General features: G+C 34.9%; 1 protein-coding gene across 12 annotated transcripts; it reads left to right on the plus strand.

Annotated features, from left to right (window-relative positions):
• Nucleotides 1-552: 552 nt before the first annotated feature.
• LOC106060069 (uncharacterized) lies at nucleotides 553-24,410 on the plus strand. 12 transcript variants are annotated; one of them, XM_056020979.1, is made up of 9 exons: nucleotides 575-704; nucleotides 9,494-9,829; nucleotides 15,606-15,720; nucleotides 16,278-16,434; nucleotides 17,376-17,432; nucleotides 18,658-18,789; nucleotides 19,208-20,215; nucleotides 21,059-21,144; nucleotides 21,440-24,410. In XM_056020979.1, the coding sequence occupies exons 2-9, from the start codon at nucleotides 9,810-9,812 to the stop codon at nucleotides 21,449-21,451; spliced, it is 1,587 nt and encodes a 528-aa protein (XP_055876954.1). In that variant the 5' UTR covers nucleotides 575-704; nucleotides 9,494-9,809; the 3' UTR covers nucleotides 21,452-24,410. The 12 variants fall into 12 exon arrangements, with proteins under 12 accessions (XP_055876949.1, XP_055876950.1, XP_055876954.1 ...); XM_013217831.2 differs by lacking the exon at nucleotides 575-704 and adding an exon at nucleotides 6,032-6,143; XM_013217822.2 differs by lacking the exon at nucleotides 575-704 and adding an exon at nucleotides 6,165-6,484.
• The last annotated feature ends 2,121 nt before the right edge of the window (nucleotides 24,411-26,531 follow it).

Raw genomic sequence — 26,531 nt, forward strand, 5'->3', positions numbered from 1 at the left:
GTAATCGTGACTTAGTTTGAATTAAAGAGATCGTAGTTTGTAATTGTACGTGATCCTTGTGGGGTGAATGTCATTGACAGTATATCAATTAGTTAGTACCATTGCCTTTTTACTAGAGTTTGTAGTTAGTCACTGCAAAGTGTGTACTTCTAATTTTTGAAATATTCTTTTTTTTTCATTCAGTCTATTAAAGCCATGATTAATAGAGTTAGTTCTTTGGTTTATTGCTAGTAATTATGTAGATTAGACCAGGATAATGTCATTTTATTTCCTTAAAACACTTATCAACTACTGCTATATCCTGGCTCTAGGGAAATTATAACAGACAGCCGGACTCTGAAAGCCGGACTCTGAAAGCCGGACTCTCCAACGACAGAATGAAATGGGGACATTCTTGTTACTATCTAACACACACTCCAACACACACACACACACACACACACACACGCAGGTGAAGATCTTCTTCTGCAGGCGGAATAGAACGATGAATTCTTTTTTTTTTCGTTCATAGAGTGTTGAAACTTGACCATATAACATTATATCACCCAAATAATGTCCAGTCTTCATCTGCCAGGTTCTTCAATCAAGCAAGCTGACCCAAACGTTATGGACAATGAGGAATTTGGTGCAGTTGTGGGCGGGTCTGTGGTTGGTGGCGTCATCCTCCTCGTGGTCGCCGCTGTTGTCATTCACCTCGTATGTCTGTAAGTATAAAACAACCTTTTTATGTCTGGAAATGTCGCTGTGCAAAGTTGGTAGTAAATGTCAAACATATAAAAGTATTCTGCAATACTTGGAACTGACACTTATGTAATTTTGCTCATTCATTCTTCTAACTTCTTTACTCTATTAGTGTAGTGTTGACTTTAAACTCGTGTTTACTCGCAAGCTCTTCTAGAGTTGGAGACCGATATGTTGGCTCAGGGTTGGTTTTATACAGGGCTTTTTTTGTGACGGTACGCACCTGTACGGCGTACAGGCACCTTTTTTGAATGTGGGGAAAAAGTTTTTACTTTTCTTGTATTTTAACGTATATTATTAATTTATTGGTAGTTAAAAGTTAGGCAATCCATCACTGAGTACCGGCACCTAGTCACCGAGTACCGCACCTATTTTTTTCTTTACAAAAAAAGCACTGGTTTTATATAATAGAAATCATATCCTACTCTACTCTTCATGGAAGACAACTCAGATATAAATTTAATTCATACATTTTTGTTTTCCAGTTTACAGTTTACATGCTGCGTTTTTTTTCTTTCAGTAAGAATACATATATAAACGTCAATAATAAAGTCGGATTCTTTGAATACAGTGTTCTATTGAGACACTAAACTTGCCTATACTAAGGAGTAGCACTGGAGCGCCAGACAAGTCTCTTTCAAAACAAATGTAGAGGAATATTTGTAAAGTGCTTTCTATCTTCCGATTGCAACACAAAACTCGTACAGCTTTGAATTACGTACTCTTATGTATGACATTTCTTTTACTATGTTGGAGAAAACTACGACCAAGATGCTACAGAAAGTTTGACTGAATGTTTAGCTGAGAGTTGTATCTGCTGACTAAAGACAACAGGAAAACTTTATTCTAGATAGATCTAAATCTTCTCTTCCTTCCACATGCACATGAATAATGAAGTCCCGATTTAAAAAATAATAAAACAGAAAAATACAAAAATTCCTTTAAAAAACAACACCATAGAAAGCTGATCTAAGGGAAATACCCCAACACTTACAGCCATACCTCAACACTTACAGCCATACCTCAACACTTACAGCCATACCTCAACACTTACAGCCATATCTCAACACTTACAGCCATACCTCAACACTTACAGCCATACCTCAACACTTACAGCCATAACTCAACACTTACAGCCATACCTCAACACTTACAGCCATATCTCAACACTTACAGCCATAACTCTCAATAACATTTCCCCTATTCGATATCAAGCAAAATAATTAATTAACAATAATAGACTAATTTTTTAAAATTTGATTCATGTTTTGTTTGGTGCAATAAATAATTGTGTAAAGTTTCAAATTGATCCTAGATTGTATGTCGGAGAAACAACGTGTTCAATTATCTCAGGGGACGAAACCCTACATATTTAGCCGTATCTGTGAATTCTGCAAGATTAATTTCCCTTGTTCCCTTGTTATTTAATAAAATAATTAATTAACAGTAATTAATTGACCTTTTTTTTATTGATTTATGTCTAGCCTCTCTGCCAATGAATAATTGTGCAAAGTTCCAACTTTATCCGAGAATAGGTATGGGAGAAATTTCGTATACAAGCTTTTTTAACAGACAGGGGGAGTTGATATAAGCTTTGTAAAAAGAAAAAAAAATACGACTTTGACTTACAGTTCGACTGTCCTTCGCTGTCTCCTAAATCTACATCTGACAGTCTTATTACTAACTGTTTTCCCTAATTTCTCCACGTGCTTCCTGCCTTTATGACCCGCCTCCTGAGTTAAAATTGATGACATCACTTCCTGACCACACATACATTCCATGACAACGTGCAAGACACACATCACAAAATGTGTAAATGTCATGACTTTAATGGATGTTAACTGTTGTAGTGAAATACTCGCTTGCACTATTTTCAGTTGTCAACATAAACATTGCTTACACCGTGTACGCACACATTAACAGTGGATTAAAAAATGTAGATCTAATGCCACAAAAGACTACAAACTAAACTTTTCGAAAATGTTGACATTTCTTACTTAAATAGAATAGAATACAATGCGTGTGTATTTAGAATAGAATCTTGTATACTACTCATTCAATCGGTAAATAGTAAATACACTCATCATCATCAAACTCTACGTGGGCCTCTGGGTGAGGGTGTAAGAAGCTCCAATTCTCTGTTCCAAAAGCCCTAGCTAGAAGCTCTGCGTTAGTGAACAATGCAGTACTTGCCCCCATGCAAGTCAAGAGCATGGGGTTTAGTCTATGCTGTTACAATACAGCTAGTTCAATCTAAACAAGTTCTAAACCGAGTACCAGCACCAGAGAAAATGTTGTGGATTAAAACTATGCCATGCAAATATTTGAATAAATAATTATTAGCAACAGCGAGTCACATTGAATAGCGTGACGAGCTGTGACTCAGCTGTTCAACTAGCGATCAATACGCTCAAAATTTTCGGGAAAATGTTCATTTTACCCATTACTTGTATTCTCCTAGCCATGTCCTGGCGAATGGTTTCTACTGTGTGTGTTAACATAAACTTTATAATGTCACTAGCCTATAAATCTAATTTAAAAGTTTCCACTTTAAAGAATTTGTTTCGAGTCATTTCACGTAGCATGTTCAATTCAAGCACATTACTTCTTTTCTTTGTAATCGAATTATGTTTGTAGTCGAAATGTGTTTGTAATCGAATTATATTTGTACTTTGTATCATGTTTGTAATCGAATCCTGTTCCTACTTGAAACCTGTTTGTTACTGAATCATGTCTCTGTATCCGAGTGTTCAATACCAGTAATACAATGTGCAAGCTTCACATTCAGTCATGTTCCATGTCGCTTCTATTACATCATCCATCTTTGATTCACGACATTTGCCGATTAGTAGTTCAAGAGAGAACACATGACTATGTCTATAGTTCTTTTTAGATTCAACTATTTCAGCAATGTCTCATAATGAGTTAAAGAGTTAAAAGTTAGTACTTGGTACATTTCTACTAGTCGTTTGTGTAGCCCCGCTGTCCAAATGATTTAGAATTCACAGGCCGATGTTTCTGTTAAGTTTCTGTCTTATTGCATCATAAGTTGGGTAGAAATGGAAAAGGGGGGGGGGACATGATTGTTGTATTCTCCAGTTCCCTCGATACAAGATTTTAATAGGAAATCTTCGTCTCAATCCTTTCAACTCAAAGTCATCCTCAGCTTCCTCCTTTAGTTGGTGTTATTTACAATCATCAAATCAGTCAAACTGGGATGTTTCATCTGTAAATAGTCATTATGATGTATACAAATGAATAGCTTAACATTTTGTTTGACAGTTTCAAAAATCAACACATTGAAAGATTCCCTAGAAATTAAGAAAAGAATCTGACTATCTATCTGTGGCATTATACGTCTCAAGAGACAAACTTTTCCCTTTACAACTTCTCATGTGAGAGACCAATCCTTGTAAGACAACCCGGTCACAGGTTGAGCATCGGTCATTACCAAAAGCTGTAGGACTTTCACCCTTCTAAGATAGTAGTGATTAGAAAAATGGACAAGGTGTCATCCTAATTACAAGAATGACGATGACTTAGTACAAGCTACATGACCAATGTATAATTTTACACTCCAGAACCGGACACAACAGAATGAGACAACGTATGTTCCTGAAGCTGGAAATTGTATTAGTGAAATTCGCCCTTGTGGAGTTTCCCTAGAAAATGACAACCATGTCCTTCAAATCTACACACTCCATCGAGAGTTCCGATCAAGACACACTTGACCCAAAACACCCCTATAGAAGAAAAACTTTATGGAGAGCTGCCTGATGTGGAATTAACTGCGTAGGTCATCTCAGATATTGGACTGAACACTTGAACGTAATGAGAAAGCCGAAGAAGAAGAAAGTTTCCCTTGAATGTGTCGGACCGAATAAGCCAGTCATAACGACGCCGTGTGATGCATGAACTTTCTATTACTTTCCTTTTCGCCTGGCATTGTTCGTAGTTGGCAAATCTACGCAAAACAGGATTATTTGATGTGGTGAGTCGTGACAATAAAGTTTATTTAAAAAAAAAACAGAGGTCACTATTAGTTTTAATTTATCAGCATAAAAGTTCAGATCCTGACATAGAAGTTCCTCAGCATTGAAAATTGATTTAGTCTAGCCGTTTTCTGACGATTTGTATCGGGACGCTTAGGTTTTGTGTTCCAAATCTACAGTTATCGTTCATGCTTTTCATGTTTAATCTAAATACTCTATTTTGTTCTACTTATCCCCTAAAGACGTCTTATCTTCAATTATGTCGTCTTATCTTATCTCATCTAACACGGAAACTAAGAAGCAAATAGAATGTGCTAAATTTTCTTTTTATATTTCTTTTCTGTCATTGTAGAGATACTTGCTTCTCCTCTAAGCAGTTACGTTACCAATACAGAACAGAAATGTCAGAAATAAAACTGTTGAATGACAACATGTGGCCAGGCTCGCTATAAAGTTTCATTTAACAAAATTGCTGTATCGATTATTCTCTTTCCCTCCACACTCAAGTCTCTCTCTCTCCCCCCTTCTCTCTCTCTCTCTCTCTCACACACTCTCTCTCTCTCTCTCGTATTAAGCGTGTGTAACATTGATGGCCAATCAACTTTGAAGACATTCTGCACTATAAATCTTGACGCAAATCAGTTTCTTTTTATTTAGTTTCAGTTTTGGAATGAATAACAGGACAGAATGTTAAATCAATAAAAAAAAAAACGCATATTGCAGTGCACAGAGGAAGGTAACAGTTGAAGCACATGTAGCGGTGTGATTGGGCCGTAGGGACTATAGCATGGAGTCGGTTATTAAATAGAATTAGTTTTTCATTTATTTTATGTAGCACTAGGGACCGATTGCTTTTTTGTCACTTAAACTTTGTCCGTGACCTTTAACTTTGATTTCTTGGTGAACCTGCGGTCCCACTGCTGATCAGAGTAATGAACATTCAACCAACACGCCATTGAGGTTTAGGAATTTAAAGAAGAAATCATATTTTTTTACCATCAAATATAGTTTCATGTATATATATATATATATATATATAAAGATTTTTCTGATTAATCGCCCTGGGCGGCTTATTATGCCAAATGTTAAGTTTAAGACTTTCTATCCTAAACCTATGCTACCTTGTCTTAAGTTGTTCTTTTTGTTGTTTAGCTGACTTGTAGGTACTTCTGTTTCTTACCTGTGTCCTCTAGCCCCTCCTTCCCCGCCCTCCAGCCTAGGTGTAGCCAGTTAGACACGGTGTGGTGTGTCAAGCGACCTGTAACTAGACTAAATTTCCCATTCCACCACGACAGTGAGGGGGAGGGGGGTCGAGTCAGCCATGAACTCATATCTACTTAGTCTTCGGGGCGAGCGTCTCCCCTACGCCCTCCGTGCGCGACTATGCATTAAGGTGTCTGTAGACTAGAGGTGCGCCCCCTCTTTCTTGTCATTTTTTTTGTTTTACCTATTTACACAATTGTTCTGTGACATTCTTGTGTGGCTGTGTTCTCTTTATATTTATAAATTTAGTCTGTGACGGTGTAAGATAGTGTACACTAGCCCAGCATTTTATTTTTATTTCGCATTTGTTCCACGGAATGTTAGGAATTCGAATAATTGTGGGATCGTTACATGTGCTTTGTGTAACAATTGTGAACTGAATATTTTTTTGTTTCGTTTATCAACTATAAGTAGTATAGTGTTACTTGGGTAAATGAACAAGAGCGTGGTGTGTGTGGTAATACATTATATTGTTTGCTACAAATAAGGTTAGTTAAAGTCGATAGTAGGCTACACATGGGTAGACTTTATCGTTGTTAATTTATTATGTGTTAGATTGTGACTCCTAGAGACAACTTTATATATTGTTATATTACGTCTAATGGACTTTTAGAATTGTAGAACGTAAATCAAAGTATAAAAGTCTGTTTTAATTCATTCGCTTTAACATTTACACACCAAGGTATCATTTTGAAATTAACTAGTTTTTAGGCCTATGTGTTTCAAAAAACATCGTTGTTTCATGGTCCTATGTTTGTCTACAGTGTTTCTAGTTTGGTCCTTAAGACATTAGGCTACTAGAGATCTATATGTTTCTCGCTTCTAACTTGTATGCTACTACAAACAGACTACAAATTTCACAGTTGCGAAAACAAAGTTCTCATTACGTCTTCGCGCCATAAATTGTGAACCATGTTTTCTTGTACATGTTCAGTACATTGAGACTAGATCTGGTGCGTTCACTTTTGGTCTCTGGTTAGGTTCTGGTTTTCTTGAGTCTCGTAACGTGCATGGCTCTAGACAAAGGCTGGTGTGCAGACATAAATACAAGTTGGTCCTACACAGCATAAAGGTTGAACAAAGAAACAGATTTATGACGTGGCTAACGGATTATTGAGTGGAAGTCTATACAAGCTGCTAAATGCAAGAGGATATTAAATCATAAGCTGTTTGGCTTGAATTTGGATCATATCCTGTGCTCTGAGTTACCGAACAGAACATTATAAAATGTACATGAGTATAAGGAGAATTCGTCTAAATATTGGTTAGCATCTGTAGTAATCTTAATCAATTGGATTTATTTAATTACTTAACATTTGCAAAGGCCATTTAAACCATTGGTCAAGAGATTTAAATAATTCTGTGAGTACCAAATGGAACTTGGAATGTGTTACTACGTTTGAGAATCTACAATACGATTTCCCTTAAATTCACTGCGTGTAATAATTTAAGGACTCGGCGGATTATCATAATAAGATCTAAGTGTTGACCTTGTGTGTCTTGTGGTTCAGGGAGAGATCGATTTCTAACATCTGGGATGATATCTCGTTTAGAGATACAATACTTTTATGTTTATGAGTGCTATAATAGAAACAGCTTATTAACTGTAGAGATTGTTCACTGACTTTGTCCACATTTTGGTTTCTATGTGCATTGGAGGAAAGAGACAAAGATGTCTTCATAACATGCTTCTTTTGGAGACTTACATTGTCCAATTGTCCACTCGAGGAAGAGAAAAAAGATCAACTCATTTGATTTGTTCCCTCAACTATTTCCTCGACCTCTCCCACCCGGTTAAAGTTCCTAAACCATTTGTTTTGTTTGAATATGTTCATGGCTTGAAGCGGTTACCTGTTTATTTCTATTTAGAAAACTTCTAGTAGGTCTTAGTAAGGTAAAATATACACTACTTAATGTCTGTATTGAAAAAAAAAAAAGTAATTCTGTAAGTTATTTTGCACATGATTTCAAACCATATTGTTCTGTCTTCTTATTGAACATTATGTTAGCAACAACACACTAATAAAGAGTGTATTAAATTCCACTGTCTGGGACTAAAGGGACACAATTGAAGATTGTGCTGATAAAATACAAAGCAGTGTTGGCTAGATCCTGCCCTGTAGGCTGAACGACGAACCTTTTCATGTCATTCGTCTGTGTCTTATTCCTGCTGATAGACTCATGGTTAAAAAAAAAATTACATGCTGCTGCACCCTAGCGTTGAAATTCCTTTACGGAGACGGATATTTTGTCTGTTTAACGTACACAACCTTCGTATAAATAGAGAAACAAAGAGAGTGGCTCTGTTGTGTTCATATTATAGGTACAATTAGGATTATCAGTTACTAAATATCAGTTTAAGGTAGTTTTTCAAATGTCAAAGTGAGATGCTTATAATTTAGTTTTTATGAACAAAACATTCTAGGCGACTTGTATTTCTCTGATGATATTGTTGTTTGTTTTTATTCACGGCTTAAACTCTGGTATAGGTAGCGTGAATCTTATCTTATGTTTCCTTGATTTTGAATTCACAAAAATATAAATAATTGTAATAATTGTATTTCAAATATCAATATATGTATAGAAGATATATGATGACTGTCTGAAAGGAGTATAGACTGTCTCTGCACGTCAGACTTAATGTAAAAGTGAACTTTAGTGTCTACTGAAGACTTGGACACTGGTACTTAAACGACATATGATTTAAGACACTTAATATTTGTGTTTCAGGTTTCGGATGTCCCTTTAGAATTAATTAAAGAGTATCGCATCCTAGCTCAAATTACCCGCTGGATGTGGGCTGGGTTAGAACAGGGGACCACCAAGACGACAGTTTAAACGCATACCACGCGACCAGGCAGCCGACCACACACTTCTTGATTAAGTTTTTTTTAAACAAAGCCTTTCATCAAATAACTCAAGTATGAAACATGAAGAATAAAATGTTCAGTTGTATTTGTTCACAAAATCGTGTTCTGTTCAATAGGCCTAAATGTCAAAGTCTTGCCTCGTTGTCATTGTGGTTTACATCAGCGCCAGCAATACTTGGCCTTTGTTTTGCTGTATCGGTCAGTCAGGGCCTTGTCACTTGATTCAGTCAGACATTGCACTGCTGTAAGCCCTGTATCTTGATCGATGTCGTTATTGGCATGAAATAGAAGTCCCCCCCCCCAATTGTTTGTTTCTAGATAAGATGACATGTATAAGACCACAACCTGTGTCTGTGCGCGCGTGAGAAGGAGGGGTGGGACTTGAGAAGTTATGTGCTTTAGGTTGCATAAGTTGGCAGGGACGTCTATTTTAGTTGGCCCAAACACGAACTTTTATGGCCCATTCAGTTTATATCCCGTAATCCTAGAGTCCTCAGTCTTAGACATTCATGCTTGAAACTGTGCTAGATAGAATAGCCTATTGTTTTACATGTGTTAGATAGAATAGCCTATTGTTTTACTACACGCTATTATAAAAGTGTTGTTTTTTTTTTAATTTCCCAATAGATTTGAGTGTTTTTTGTGCTCCAAAAAAACAAACTGTGTATGGATAGTAAAATTGGATACAAGTTGTAGGCTAATTAAAAAGACTTATCTGTAATCTTATTGTGTAAACATTAAATGCTGTATTGGAACAATTACAATAAAAGGGAATTATGCAATGCTGATTGTTCGTTGTACTGCATTATCAACCTAGCAATATGATCTAGACGAATGTTCTTTCAAGAGAAAGGAATTCAGTGCTTGATAAATGTTCAATAGAGAGTGATTCGCTGAGAAATTCTTGGATTAAATCAAATTGAGTAAAGATTGCAGCCAATCAATGGAGTGTTTTTGTTGTATGTAAGTATCTGTTGTAGTTTTTGATACTAGTCGTTTCTTAACTTATCTATGCCTAGCTCAGTGTAGGCCCAAATAAGTGTCAAACTGCATATAGTAGTTGTTGTTGTTTTTTTTCGCTGAAACTTTTTTTATTTAATCGTAATTATTCGGAGAAAAGTTTCAAACAGCAATCTTTAACCCTATAATGCCTGATTAAAACTATAGAATACGCAATAAATAAAAAGTTAAAAGATGTTTCAAGTATATTATCTTTTTAATTTAATAGACGTAGACCTAGGACATTTAATTACGTTCGCCAGTTTGTGTGCGGGGTGGAAAGAGTTAAACTGAGAGAAACGTAAGAAGGAAAGCTTGCTCCTATGAAATGGTCATTTTTTGAAATAATTGGCTTGTATATCAAATGAAGACATTTCCACCGTGTGTGCATATTAGTATATGGTAAATGATTAACATTAGTCATTCTTCACAAAGTATATTCATACCTAAAAGAAACATTCCTCTGGTTTTATTGTATATGTTATTAATGTAATATTTGACTTACTGTTAAGTGTCTTTCGTTGTAATATTCGTATAGCTTATTTTACGCCTTAAGAGTCTTTTTCAATGTAACAATAGTTTGGCTTCTTCGATTATTTTTATTCTTGTCTCTGTAACATTTTTTTTGGAATCTTTATTAAAATCAAAAGAATTAATTACATCGACTAGCTTCTATTATTCTTCCCAGTATTCAGAATAATACCCTTTAAATCAATCAATCAATCAATCTGTGTGTCTGCCTATCTATCTACCTATCTATCTGTCTATCTATCTATCTATCTATCTATCTATCTATCTATCTATCTATCTATCTATCTATCCATCTATCTACCTATCTATCTACCTATCTATCTGTCTATCTATCTATCTATCCATCTATCTACCTATCTATCTATCTGCCTATCTATCTATCTATCTATCTATCTATCTATCTATCTATCTATCTATCTATCTATCTATCTATCTATCTATCTATCTATCATATACACTTGTACTACTTAGTAATTTGAAAAGATTCAGTTTATAAACATGAATAAAGAATACATTTCTCCAGAGATAGACAGACTTACAACTTTTCATAAGCTTGATTTACTTGTTTTTTTTAACGGTTATCTTATAGCATACCAAATCGTACAGAGTAGGTCAGACAGCATTATCCCTAGAGTTACTCGCTTTTCTCTTTTCTAAAGCTTTTATCAACTCACTCTGTCTGTTTGTCTGTCTGTCTGTACACGTTATTTCTCCCACTTCCCTTTTTCGGATCAAGTTGAAACTTGTGCACAATTACATATTGTCCTTAACAAAACATGAATCCAAAAAAAAAAAATTGTTAGTTAAATACCGGTTGTGGTAATTATTTAATTTTGCTTGAGATCGGAAAAAGGAAATAAATCTTACAGTATATAAATATGTTTGTGTGTGTATGTGTGTGTAAATGTGGAGCTCTTCTAAACAGATAAGCTTTGTTTCTTTAAAAAGCGTTATATATATATATATATATATATATATATATATATATATATATATATATATGTTACATTTTTTCACTGCATATATATTTAACATGTTTTGGGTTATTCGGGACAAGAAGTTTTACAAAATCTCTAGCCTACATATATAAAATCTTCTAATATAGAATTAGATGTCTATATCTAAATCTAGGCTTCATAATAGTGTTAAAAAAAACTAACTGTGGGATGTGTGGCAGCGTGGCGTAAACCACTTGGCTGCATACCAAGGGGCTGGAGTTCGAAGAATCCCGACTTAAGCTGATTTGTCTTTGCTGAGCTCCTAAAGATACCCCCCTGACCGTCCCCACCCCCTCGAGCCCACAAAAAAGAGCGAACCAGAGCATACGCCATACACAAGAAAACAAAATAAGTAGGCCTATACCTTGACAATTTGTTGTCTTTGATTCGCTAGTGATTTTTTTTATAAGATTTTGACTTCAATTTCGATCTAACCACAGAGCTATGATCTAACCACAGAGCTATGATCTAACCATAGAGCTATGATCTAACCACAGAGCTATGATCTAACCATAGAGCTATGATCTAACCACAGAGCTATGATCTAACCATAGAGCTATGATCTAACCACAGAGCTATGCTCTAACTATAAAGCTATGATCTAACCACAGAGCTATGATCTAACCATAGAGCTATGATCTAACCACAGAGCTATGATCTAACCACAGAGGTATGATCTAACCATAGAGTTATGATCTAACAATACAGCTCTGATCTAACCACAGAGCTATGATCTAACCACAGAGCTATTATCTAACCACATAGCTATGATCTAACCACAGAGGTATGATCTAACCATAGAGTTATGATCTAACAATACAGCTCTGATCTAACCACAGAGCTATGATCTAACCACAGAGCTATGATCTAACCATAGAGCTATGATCTAACCATAGAGTTATGATCTAACCATATAGGGCTATGATCTAACCATAGGGCTATGATCAAGTATAGAGCTATGATCTATCCATAGAGCTATGATCTATCCATAGAGCTATGACCTAACAATAAGGAGCCAGGTTGTGACATTGACCATATTCTATAAAGATTTCCCTGGATATCATAATTGTCTAGCTTCTTCTATAATTTATTACTTACTAATGAGCATTGATTTTTGGAAAGTCTTTTTTTCTCCTAGTAAGAAGAGCGTAGGTAAAATAAAGTCAAAGGGGCGGACCGACCGAGTTTAAATTATAACGTCAGTTAATTTAATTTTTTAAACACTGGTCTGAATTTTTTAAAATCATATACGTGTCTTCATAAGTACCACGAAAACATTTGTAAAAAAAATACTTATCATTGGAACTCAAACATGTAAAATGTTCAAAATTCAACATGCTTTAAAATTTAGAAAAAAAAAGGTACAAAACGTCAAATTGCACAAAAAAAAAGCAGAATAAATAACTTAATCAATAAGAAACAACGAGCAATTTTAACATTTTACAGAGTTACGAGACAAATGATATCTCCTCGGTAGTATAGTGGTAAGTATCCCCGCCTGTCACGCGGTAGACCGGGGTTCGATTCCCCGCCTGGGAGAATAACTTTTTATTTTATAGTATTGATAAATCATTTAACTTTTGAACTATGCAAACTTCAAAACATTCAGGAGCTAATTAAAAAACAAAAAAACAGGCTTATAAATTGAATAAATCTATTCGACTATTTTGAACCTTATTTTTTATATGAAAAAAAAAAAGGGTTATGTCTTCGATTCCAATGATGAGTGCAGCGTTATGCACGGCTACGCAAATCCAGTGTCGACCTGCATATTTTTCAAAACCCTAATGCAGACAAAGCCGTTGTCCGTCGAAATGATGTCAAATAAAAAAAAAAAGAACATATTGTTATAACCCTGCCTTTCACCGACATTCAAAGTGCAGAAGGTGCGTGCTAAGTTGTGCACTGCTAGGAACTAGACTGAAAAGGAATGTTGGCTGCTCAAGAGAGTCCCGCCCCGCCTAAGTCTAGAAGCTTGAGTAGAAGCTGTGTTCATGGCAGACTTTGTTATCATGAGTTTGTGATGTCCTGTGAATAAAGACCTGTTCTCGTTGATTTGCTTCCATTAGAATCTTTTTGAAGTATCGTCTGTATTTCCTAAGATAAGATAATTTTATTACAATATCCTCTAAAGTACAGCCGTTCCTTCTTAACAGAAGATAATTGTGCCCTACGCGTATTAGCGTATTAGAATGTTAATCTAGTCACGCATGTTAATTAGCTATAAACTCTGTTAATTAATAGGTTTTACTGGCTGATTCAGTCGGCCCCTTCCATGCTCTAATGGTACTAGGGAAGAAGGAGCCATTGGTGTCTGAGTATTTTATTAGGTTTTCCTTTTGTATTTGTAAATTATGATTTAGGCTTTTATGCAATAATACTACTTTAGTTTTTAGTCTTCTAAAGTCTTAATGGTGCTACTCGAGTCAAATCATTTTTCACGTAAATAGTTACATTTCTCAATATTATTTTGTGTTGCTTATAAAAAAATAATAAAATAGTCTAAAATGTGAACAATCTCTTACAAAAAGATACTATTGTCACAAGCCCATCTGGCAAGTGCTTTAACGTAACCTTCAACTTCCTTCACTGTGCACTCGTCCATCCAACTGATTCTAAGAAAGGGGGGGGGGTACAAAACTCAGGTGGTCACAATCTATGTCAAGAAATGTCAAGGCTACCGGAGACTGGAAGAAAACAATCTATAGAAAGTCGAGCATCATGAATTCCTTTGAGAGTTGAGATATTCATGCTCACCTCAAAAACGTCACTAAATAAAACTATAAAACACCGGTGCAAAGAATCGTAAGATGCACAATACTACCTCTCTGTTTGATTATATTTTTCAATGAACATTCTGGAACTAAAACCATTTCAAACGCTACATGTCAACCTAGTTGTCAGCGTCCAAGTGGTTTATTTAGAAGCAGGGCCGGAGCTGGATAATTGGAGGCCTTATGCGAAGTGAACCAAGTAGCTCCAAAGGAAATTTAAAAAAAATACTACACAATTATTGAAAACCTTTCTTCTATATCTAAATCGACAAATAACTTTAATTCATCTATCGCTATTTCCGTCCTAGAGATAGAGCTACACTAGTAAACATAACGTTGTATCACTCTACTATGTTTGAGATCTGATCCATCTTTCGCATTTTTTTTTCTAAATTGTTTTAGTCCAGTGCGAGGCCCCCACCAACTGAAGGCCCTAAGTCTAATTTGCCTGATGTAAGGCCGGCCCTGTTGAAATGTTCTTGATTTTTCATTGTCGAGAATAAAACATTTCTGGAAACAAGAAATTTCTCAGATTCATGTGATGATGTTCAAGGGAAACCACCTTTACGTCATTACTGAATTGCAATAACTTTAGAACAACATTAAAAACAAGAGGATACACTTTAAATTGACTTCATTGAAACAACCTAAGAATATTTTACTCTATGTAAATCATGTATGAGTATTAGGACCATTTTACTGCCGTCCACAAAAATTAGATTTCTTTTTTTTTTCGGACATTAAAAATAAGTATATTCTTAAATTGAAAGTTAGTAAATGTATATCCTTGTAGACCTCTTTCTTAAAATTCTAATAATGCAATTGATATCTTATCTTATCTTATAAAATACAGACGTTACTTCAAAAAGAATATGATTACGTCCTACGCGTCATGCATTCAGTCATGCAAATTAACTAATGAATTAAATTCTGCCAAGTCACTGGTTTCCCTGGCTAGCTCAAGCAACCCATTCCATTCTCTAATAGCAATAAGGAAGAAGGAGTATTTGTACAAATATTTTCTAATAATGTAAAAATGTAAATTTGAAATACCACAAAAGCATGAAATACTTGTTTAAAAATTAATTTTAAAATTGATCATGCATGCACATGTGCCGAATAAAAACTTTAAAATAAAAATCAATGATCCTTCATATTTAAGGAAGATAATTAATTAAACGTATAGATTGATAGTTAGTAATTACTTAGTTTACACTCTTACATTCACGTACATAACCAAACAGTCAAATGGATTCAGCAACTAAATATAGAAAACTCTCGCACATATAAATTACATAAGCTTGGTCCTGCTAAAGAAATGAAATACGCAATGACTAACTAAATGAAACATGCTTCTCTCAGAGTTTTATTCAATCAATATTTTTAAAGTACCCCTTCTGAATATGTTGTCATATTTCTTTTTTTTTTTTCAAACAGAAAATCCAAGCGCCGCCATGGTGATGAAACAAGTAAACATCCTCCCAACCCCTACACTGTGTCTCCCAACCATAGTCAACCATCCACCCTAAACCGAGACTTACAATTTCCAAAGGTAAGTCTCCATTTAAAGATGCTCCTACGGACAGTATTACTGCCTCCTATTTTGGTCATTGCTTTAGTGTTAAAGCTTTTACTCGGTGTAAATTAGTGTTAAAACATTGTTGCTAGTTAATGGCTCAAAGTTTGTATAGTTTTAAATAATTCGTTTACTAATTTGTGCATCATATTAAATGTTCGAATTGCGCTTTTTAAACCGGACGAGTTTGGTTGTATTTGTCCTAGCATTGAGAAAATGAATGGTGTTTTAATAAGGTCTTAGAAATATTTGTTTGTGTATGTGTGCTATTTGTAAGTTTCTGAGGTAGTATTTATAATGTGAATATATTATAACCTACTAGGCTATTTTAACTTTTAAAAAATTCTTCAGATAATTTTAAGTTGATTGGCAAGTAAACTCGATCTAGTAATACGTTTCAAAGCTCTTTTAAAGTAGGTCCCCGAACGAAGCTAATCGGACCAAATTTACAAATCTTACTTTCATTAGTTTGCTTTGTTATACCTTTTCTTAAACCTCCCTTACCAATACCTGGTATCTGTTTTGTATTTCAGGTGAGCGGAACTGGTCTTTGGCTAGGAGCGCCTGGTATCCATGCAGTCACCCCTGCTCCTGCTTATTTCATGCATAAAAATCCACCCCCTACTGGCATGATGGATATACCGCCCTCATACCTACAGCGGGCCACATCAGAAAGACGACCACAGTCCAGTAAGTAGCGTTACTTCAGAGCTGAACAAATAAACAAAATGTGTGTGTTAGGCTCCTTTAAAGTGTTACAACTTCAATATTTGTAAAACATAAACATATATCAATACTTTTGTATACTTTGTATATTTGTGTACACACATAAGCTGTGTGAGAAGGCATCAAATACCGCGATAGAATCCAGGCTACTAAAACATCAGAATGAAGACGTATTCATGAAAACAATAACCAGAAATGTGTTCAATGAAAGGTCTATAAGATGTGAGCCAAGACTGTAAAAATAAAGAATACCAAAGCTGTCCATGACTTTAATAAAAAAAATAGAAAGGCATGAACAGTGAACACGATTTATTCTGGCTCGTAACTTATCACCTTCATTTGTTACATGCTGCATAAGTTATGATAAGCATACACTGCTACACGTATTAGGTGTATTTGTTATGGGCCATATTGTTCGAGTCAACATATTACGTGTAGTTGGTAGCTTATAAAACTTATTGGATTGTGCCTCACCATTTTTAGACCTGCTATATAACAGGATCCTTGAAATAATTTTAACAATTGCCTTGAAACAACCGAGAAGATTAAAGTTAACGCCACTACTTACAACATAAATTTTACTTTAAATCTTAGTGGATTCTAATTGGTTGGTCTTATTAAAATTCGCTTCGTTTCTAAATATGAGCTTTGTTTAAAAATAGAACAATATTCTGCCCCCTAAATTTGTCCTCAAAGAACATTAGGCCTACTTATCTCACGTAGTATTCTGTTGAGATTGTTTCCGATTTGTCAGAATGTTGACATTTTGCAAGACTATTAAGATGCTACTTAGATCTTGTTGTTGAATATGTTTGTTTTGTTTTTGTATTTATTAACATTGTTGATAGCATTCTGTGCCTCATTTACATTTGTACAACCATTCATGCCCCGGTCAACATTTTCAGGAAATCCATACGCTCCTTCCAAAGCTATGTTCTCCAGTCATAACAACGTGTATCTCAGTAAGAAATAACTTCATCTTTTGTTTTTAGACTTGTCTTAATTCAGTAGAGGCATGTAGAGCACCTTTAATAAGCATCACACTAGCTGTGTTATAGGGGACTCATTAACATTTTTATAACCTTAACATTTCATTGTTAGACTACTGCATGCTGATTGCATTAATAATACACGCATTTCATTTTTTTTGGTTTTGTTTTGAGTAACTGTAATAGGATAACAGCGTGGACCTTTTTATGCCACTGTAAATCTTGTAGATCATGTTGAGGTGGGGTTGTATCGGTGGGGTCAATCGACACACCACCTACTAAATAGCTCTATATACAAGGTTTACATGTGTATATATGGTGGTCTGCATACGTATTTATTTAGTGCATGTGATATTTATTGTATAGATTGGTTTGCATGTTTTATTAATACACATTATAGAACGTGTATAATTTATTTATAAGACCTTTTGTGCTGACAGACTTACATACTTATAACTTTTAGAATTTAGACCATAACATTAACTACTAACAATGTCCAATAGAACATTGATTGCATTGTTTGTTTTAAGATAGGCTTTCAGTCGACTTTTCAGCCGAAGATGAGCTTAATTGTTATGTTGGTATTGGTCTCTAACATTATATATTAGTAGCATAAGGATTACTAATATAGTATAAATTGTCTTTTAATTAATGTTTTTCATGAAATAATGTACCCATCTCTCAAATATTGGCCTTGACTAACATTGGAACATTGGAACATAGGTTTTCAATTAGTATTTGTGAGAGGTAGAAAGTACTAACAATTTTATCTTCTTATCTTACCCTAATACAGACTATACTTCAAAAAAGAAGGATGATTACGTCCTACGCGTCACAATGTGTGAAATTCACTACAAATTTTGTTGACATTTTGTCATTTCACGGCTTCAAATAGAGTTACGATTTCATATAAAAGTCTGTTGGGTTTTTTTTAAAGTTAATCTTAGCAATAACAACAACTGACGAATGACTTGATGAATCAGATGTTTTTTAAAATGGGTTTAAAATATAAAAGAATTATTTATGTTAAAAAAATAATTTCATGTAGGTTTAATCATAAATTAACAACTAACTTTCAGCAGAAGTGTTAATCTTATATTTGTCAGCACCATAAAACATACACAAAGTATTATCGAAGTAATTTTTAAAAAAAAAGCCAAATGACGAGATGCCTATATCTTCTAATTGTTTATTACAGTGCCAGTAGGCATACCTGGGCATCAACGTATCTACCACAGCGCCAATCTGTCACCTCTCCCTGAAGTGCCGCCTATGATGAGCAGCTACACCCCAATGGGAATGGAGATCTACGAATACACTCCCATGGGAGGTAAGTGGCGTTTTTACTTCCATATGTATCAGAAAATGTATTTATACTTATTTTTTAGTGTCGTAATCAGTAGTCAGTGGGCCTGTGCCCAAACAAGAGGCCTACATTTAAGTCAGTGAGCCTGTGCCCAAATCAGTGGCCTACATTTAAGTCAGTGGGTCTGTGCCCAAGCCAGTGCCTATATTCAAAGTGGCCTACACCGAAGTCAGCGTCCTATGCATCCATTGTGTAAATCTCAGGGATATGAACTTCGGTCATATTTCCTAAATTTCTTAAATATATCTAAAAATTATTATTTTTTTAAACTAGATCTATAACTAAAATGTTAACAAATAAATGTATTACAACGTCTATCACTTAAGCTGCTATATTAATATTAACTATAACATATACACACTTTTTTTTTCTTCTTCTCTAGCTTCAAATGGTCTTGCTTCACGGTCTAAGCTGATTGAGACCAAGCACAGTCCGTACATGTACAATGATAACTTTACGATGGTCAACAAGCTGGAGCGGTCTCGTAGTGACGCACAACAATTTCCAAGACCAGCACCTCACAAGTTCATCCACACCAAGCAGACATCTTCTTCTTCCCAGGACAGGAAGAGCCAATCCTCTTTCAAAGACAGCTCTGTGTACATCAAGGATGACAAGCGAAAGCTTGTAAGCAGTGAAGGTTTTGACGGATCAATGAAAAACAAGTCATCGCTTGATGAGCTGCATAGCTCATTCTACAACAAAGCATTCTCCACAGACTCCGGTCTTGGCAAAAGCTCTTCCTCCATTGACAAACCCAACGCGCCGCATTTGATAGCTATGAAATCACCTAAACGAATTTCACAGTCAGGCGGCACACCCGGACTTGTATCAACATACGTGTCGAAGCCAGACATGAGCACTGACATTATACTAAGTACTAACAAGACTGATGACCAGAAAACTCAGCCTTCATTTTCTGACATGTTGGACTCGATTAATTTGCCTGACGAGGCTGAAGCTGATCTGGGTCACAAAGAGTACAGTTACAGTGGGGTCATAACTTCCAAGAAGTCAGACAAATCTCAGGCGATTACTAAATCCTCTACTTCTAGTGCTGACAGTGGAGTATACAGTGAAGTCATTGCTATTAACAAGGGTATTAAATCAGACAAGACTGAATCCAAAGACTTTCTACAAGACGAGCATGTGGTCAAAGGTATTGTGGACACACTAGTATTGCCAGATATTTCGGATGTTGAAAAGCCAAAGCAAAGTAACAGCCACTTGCCTTTTGGCAGTGCACAGATCAGGGCCTCAGTACAAGGCCATCATAGCAGCACTGGGGATAGACGGCTAAAGCCTGATGATAAAAAGCCCAAGGAAATAATGACATCATCTAAGACTTATCAGCATTTGGATGGTACCATAGATGATGCAAATCATGCTGGTAAGCTACAATTAATATATTGGACAATTATTTTATAACATTTTATCTCAGTTTTCTTTTCTCAAGCTTAAATACAAAAATCCTTATCAATCTCACATCTTCTCTTCTTAAATTTTCAGTGTTAGAAGTCTATCATTGCTGTTTTTAAAATATAAGGGAAAACAGCTAAAATAAAAAAAATACCTTTTTAAAAAAGCTTATATTAAGTGTAATTGCATCAACTATTTTAAAGCAATCATGTAAATAATTTTTAATAGATTAAGACTAACAAAGATAAATTTGCCAAGTTGGAAATATTTTTACTAATCTTTTTGTTTAGCCCAATTTCATGCTTTTAGCATGCTCAGTGGTTCAATCACTTGTGTGGGCCAGAGAAAACTTTTTTTTTTTAAAAAAAAATATCTAAGGGGAAGAACTCAAAACACTCAAAAATATAGAGGTTATTTCCCTTATTCATTATCAAACAAAATAATTAATTGACTAAATGGTAAATTTTTTATTTGATTCGTGTTTTGTTAGATACAATAAATAATTGTTTAAAGTTTCAACTTGATCTGAAAATGTGTGTGGGAGAAATAACATGTACAATTATCTAAGGGAACAAAAGCCTACATATTTAGCCATATCTGTGAATATTGAAGCAGTGAGTTGATATGTGATCCATAAAAACAGAATCATTTTAATGTCTTGGTGAAAAAGGAAGCACAAAGAAAATAAATAAATGAGATCATGTTTTCAATGATAAATTTTCATTAAAAAAAAACAGTAACATTTTAAAACACAAAATGGAAAGGTACTTTACTACATGTACTTTAAGATTACATTTTGATTTTTTTTCTCCAGGCAAGATTACAGACACAGTCTTCCAATTTCTAGATAGCTATTTATCAGAAGATGAAGGTACTGACAATCATTCAGCCATTGTTGAGGTATGATTTTTAAAGGTCCATTAAAATTAATGCAGATAAAAAAGAATTTAGAAGAACAACAGATTTGTAGTAAAGTAAGAAAATAATTTAAATCTTTTACAATTTACCACACCTCATAGACTATTTAAATACACAATGCTTTCAAATAATTGTTTCTTGATTTTACTCAGTTAATACCATCTTAAATTATTATTTTTTTAATTCTAATAAATTATCATGTTATAATTTATCATACATTTAAAAAACAACAACAAAACAGAAAAAAAAAACATTCATTTATTTAATATGATTTCAGATGAGGGCTTAATTTTGGAATAGAAGTTTTCATTCGTGTATGAATGAATGCCCACATTCGACTTCTTGGTTCATCAAAACTATGAAGCTTCAAATGTTTTCACACAGCAGCAGCATTACTGAATCTTTGTGTACACATTAATAGAAGAGCTTCCTATAGTTTGAACTGCAAAGATTTCTCCTTCATCAGGATTCAGTCCCCTGAGACTGTGGTCTACTTTACTTTTGTAAAACTGTTGGTAAAGACATGAAGTGAAGGACTTAGAGCTACTGATGCTCACTTCACACTTGTACTAGACAGATTTCTGGGAAATTTTGAGCCAGAACCAATGCCAGTTTGTACAGATGTTGTTTATTACATGATATTTTACACAATTCATCTTATTACACACAAAAAAATGTATGTAATCTCTAATACCCTAATGTTCAAATACTTCTTTATGTATCACCTTAGCTATAATCAAATTGGGATATTTTTCTGATATTATAATACAACCAAGTAATATTAATTGTAAATAAAACATATTAAGTGAAAATATAAGCACATATTGTATGCTAACGCACTAAAAATTAGCAAATCTCCATCAAATATATTGAAATTGTATATAACCTCTTTATTGTTTTAAGACAATGAATATTTGTGTATATTTATTTATTATTATACAATGAACACTAAACTCCACACTAGAATAGTTACATCTTTTTGTTAACTGCTTTAGAAGCAACAAGGTTTTAGATTATATTGATTAACAAACAGTGATTGCTGTTATTTTTTATTGCATTTTTATTGTCCCTTTTTTTTTTCATTACAAATTTTAACATCTTCGTCTTTCATTTGGTACACTCTCAATTTCTTCCATAGATTTGCATATGAAATTATACAATTATTGAATATATGTTTAAAATGTTTGAATTGGAAAATTATTTGTACCTTTTAAAAATGATCATTCGTGCCTTATCATGCCACATGTCATCGGTGTATTATATATACCATAATTATATACTTGTATTTTTATACTCACTATATATGGATCTGTAATAATAGCCAAAGTTTGGCCTGACTGAAAATGATTGATATGTGAAGGTGAATCTAACTACCTCTGGTCCACAGTTATAGCAAGTATTGTGGATTGTGAAAGAATGTTATGTGTCATTGTAGAGCAAGTGGTGTGACTTGAGGCCAGTGGTGTGGTGTGTATAATCATAGGCATAACTTCAATGTATTTGATAAATTTACAATTTATGGCAATAGTGGGGTGCACGTACTAGACCTATAGCCTTTAAATAAACCACACAGGACACAGCTATGCAATTAATAGGGCTGTGGCTTAATTTAATCGTGAGATAATATCAGTGAAAATTATAAGATAACATTTGTAAAAACTGTAATAGAAAGATTGGCTTAGAAAAAAAACACATTTACAACTAGACGAAGTAATGTTTCCTCTGATGCCCTCACCCACCCCCACTTCTTTCTTGTGTGTTGTTGTTGATCAAAGGTTACAAAATATTGCTAAGTACAGCATGGTAACTTACGCTTGTTTTTATTGACATGAAGAACAAGTTACATTTTGCATTTTATTTGCCAAATTTCCATTTGCTACAACTTTATTCGCGTCTGGGGGCTAGTTAACAATAAATAATTGACTCCACTTGTTGATAACAAGATGTATGAAAATAATTTAGATAGACTTCTATTATCTTATAAATTACAAGCAAAATCCCCATGTGAATCTCGTTGGTGAGGTAAACAGTTTATAGATATGAAATGAAAAGTGGTGGGAAAGGTATTGGTAGGCCTACTTAACCTAATGAACAGGAGTAGAGCGATAGACCGTCCCTGTAAGAACTAGCCGACGTAGTCTTTGTGTAAAAACTAGTTGATTTAATAAAAACTTTTATAAAACAGAAACTTGACTATAAAATAGTATCACAATTTTAGTCATAGAAATTTACAACGATACAACAACAGACACACACACACACGGTAGATGTAAGTCAAACCCTGCCCACCAAAAGCCCCTTGCCGTCCTGTGGGAGGTTTAGACTAGGATGTAATCATCTTTTTTTTTTTTTTTTTTTTTTTTTTTTTTTTTTTTTTTTAAGGAACAATCGAAAAAATGTATTTTTAAAAAGTCAGTAATCTTGTAGCGCCTAGATTTGGGCAACTTAATATAGAATCTATATAGTATATAGTCTAATAGCTAAGTTTAAAACATTTAGATTTATATCAGCTGAGCTGAATGAGCTATATTTGTTTTGTTTTTAATACGACCCATATCACCTTTCTTTTTTCCCCTTTGTTATTAATAAGGTGGGTGAAAATATTAGTGTTATAACCCTGCCATGCACACCGCCATCCAAGATAGTGCAGAAGGTGCGCACTGTTAGAGACTAGACTGAGAAGGTGCGCACTGTTAGAGACTAGACTGAGAAGGTGCGCACTGTTAGAGACTAGACTGAGAAGGTGCGCACTGTTAGAGACTACACTAGGAAGGATGTTGACATTAGGAATAAGAGAACGAAGTTCTGCCCAAGTCTAAAGCTTATGAAGAGGCTGTGCTCAAGGCAGATGTTGTTCTATGTATTTGTGTTGAATAAACATCTGTGTTCGTTGAGTCGTCTCCTCTCCGTAAAATTTGATTTAATACAAAAGTTTGACCCATCGTTCATGTTCAAACTTGTAGTCTTCTACGTCCCTGAATACTAGAATAGCTGAACCTTGGAAACTTCTCTTTTTTACCATCTGTAACAAATTCCTTGCATTTCTTTTTCCTAAAATATTTATTGTTTCGTTACAAAAAAAATTGATTTTGTTCCCATCTGTTGTTACCGTGTGACGATATCCATAAAGTAGACCCTGAGTTCAGTCTGTAGTGTGGTGTAACTGTTTCATGACCTGTTATCTAAGAGATACAGATTTATTGCTTCATTCAATAAAAGCTAATCAATAAACCATTTTTACCATGTGACTTCATTGTTTTGTTTCACAAATTTGTCGTAAAATGTGGGGTACACATAATGTTTATTTTCGGATAATGTAATGCTTGACGTATGAAAAAAGGAGACATTTTCGGTGAGGAGGGTTTTGTACAGACACACACAAACATATCTATAATATAAAGTAAGGCGTATTTATGTGTGTATGTCCATAAAAGAAATCAAAACCGTTTGAACAATCCTGATAAAACATGGCATAAATGTTCCTTGGGTACTAACTGGAGCCGTAACGTATGTATAGTAGCCCTAAAAAAAATTTAAGACCATCAAAAAAATAATTTGCCCAATTCTATGAAGTATTACTATTTCATGGATCTAGGTCATATGCTATGTTTACATGAGACAACATCGAAAGGATCTAGATCTAATTTTAAGAATTACACTTTGCAAAGATAGGTTTTACTTTGACACATGAAAATACAAAATATTGTCCATTGATTTCATTATTTAATCAAATTAACCTTCAAATTTGTCTTTTAAAAGCATTTTTACATAAATTCGTTGCTTATATCTGCGAATTTAGACGTCCTGACGTAGGCCTACTTTATATCCCATTCATCGCGAAGATGCCCGACAAAACTACCACCGCGCACTTCCGGACATACTTCATTCTATGTGGTAATCTTTTCTCCACCCCTAACCACTAGTGGATCCAGAACTATGGAAGGAAGGGGGCGATTTTTTTCCCAACCCTAACCCTAACGCCAAATAAACCATAACCCTATGCATAAACGCACAAACAGCATATATATATATATATATATATATATATATATATATATATATATATATATATATATATATATATCATGGGCGTAGCCAGGGGGGGGGGGTTCTTGGGGTTCAAACCCCCCCCCCCGAAATGAAATCCCCCCCCCACAGGGGGGTGGGGACGGAATTAAGTGACTGATTTTTGCTTTCATTTTGTTTATTTTAGGTGAGATTTTAATACTAAATCATCACTTACCACAGCACAGCCGAGGCAGTTTTGAGTTAAAAACCCTCTACCAGGGGGTTTTGAGTTTAAATCCCCCTACCAGGGGGTTTTGAGATTTTAAAAACCCCTATCAGGGGGTTTTGAGTTTAACTAACCATTGTTAGAGGTAGAACGATGTCCGCCCAAGTGAGAGCTGATGTAAAGATGCTGACATTGTTAGAGGTAGAACGAGTTCCGCCCAAGTGAGAGCTGATGTAAAGATGCTGACATTGTTAGAGGTAGAACGAGTTCCGCCCAAGTGAGAGCTGATGTAAAGATGCTGACATTGTTAGAGGTAGAACGAGTTCCGCCCAGTAGAACGAGTTCCGCCCAAGTGAGAGCTGATGTAAAGATGCTGACATTGTTAGAGGTAGAACGATGTCCGCCCAAGTGAGAGCTGATGTAAAGATGCTGACATTGTTAGAGGTAGAACGAGTTCCGCCCAAGTGAGAGTTGATGTAAAGATGCTGACATTGTTAGAGGTAGAACGAGTTCCGCCCAAGTGAGAGCTGATGTAAAGATGCTGACATTGTTAGAGGTAGAACGAGTTCCGCCCAAGTGAGAGCTGATGTAAAGATGCTGACATTGTTAGAGGTAGAACGATGTCCGCCCAAGTGAGAGCTGATGTAAAGATGCTGACATTGTTAGAGGTAGAACGAGTTCCGCCCAAGTGAGAGTTGATGTAAAGATGCTGACATTGTTAGAGGTAGAACGATGTCCGCCCAAGTGAGAGCTGATGTAAAGATGCTGACATTGTTAGAGGTAGAACGAGTTCCGCCCAAGTGAGAGCTGATATAAAGATGCTGACATTGTTAGAGGTAGAACGAGTTCCGCCCAAGTGAGAGCTGATATAAAGATGCTGACATTGTTAGAGGTAGAACGAGTTCCGCCCAAGTGAGAGCTGATATAAAGATGCTGACATTGTTAGAGGTAGAACGAGTTCCGCCCAAGTGAGAGCTGATGTAAAGATGCTGTGCTCAAGACATGTTGTTCTACATGTATTTGTGATGTTCTGTAAATAAACATCTATGTCTCGTTGAGTTGCCTTCCTTCAGTTATTACTATATATATATATATATATATATATATATATATATATATATATATATTATATATA

The sequence above is a fragment of the Biomphalaria glabrata genome, chromosome 2 (assembly GCF_947242115.1).
Source record: "Biomphalaria glabrata chromosome 2, xgBioGlab47.1, whole genome shotgun sequence".
NCBI lineage: Eukaryota > Metazoa > Mollusca > Gastropoda > Planorbidae > Biomphalaria > Biomphalaria glabrata.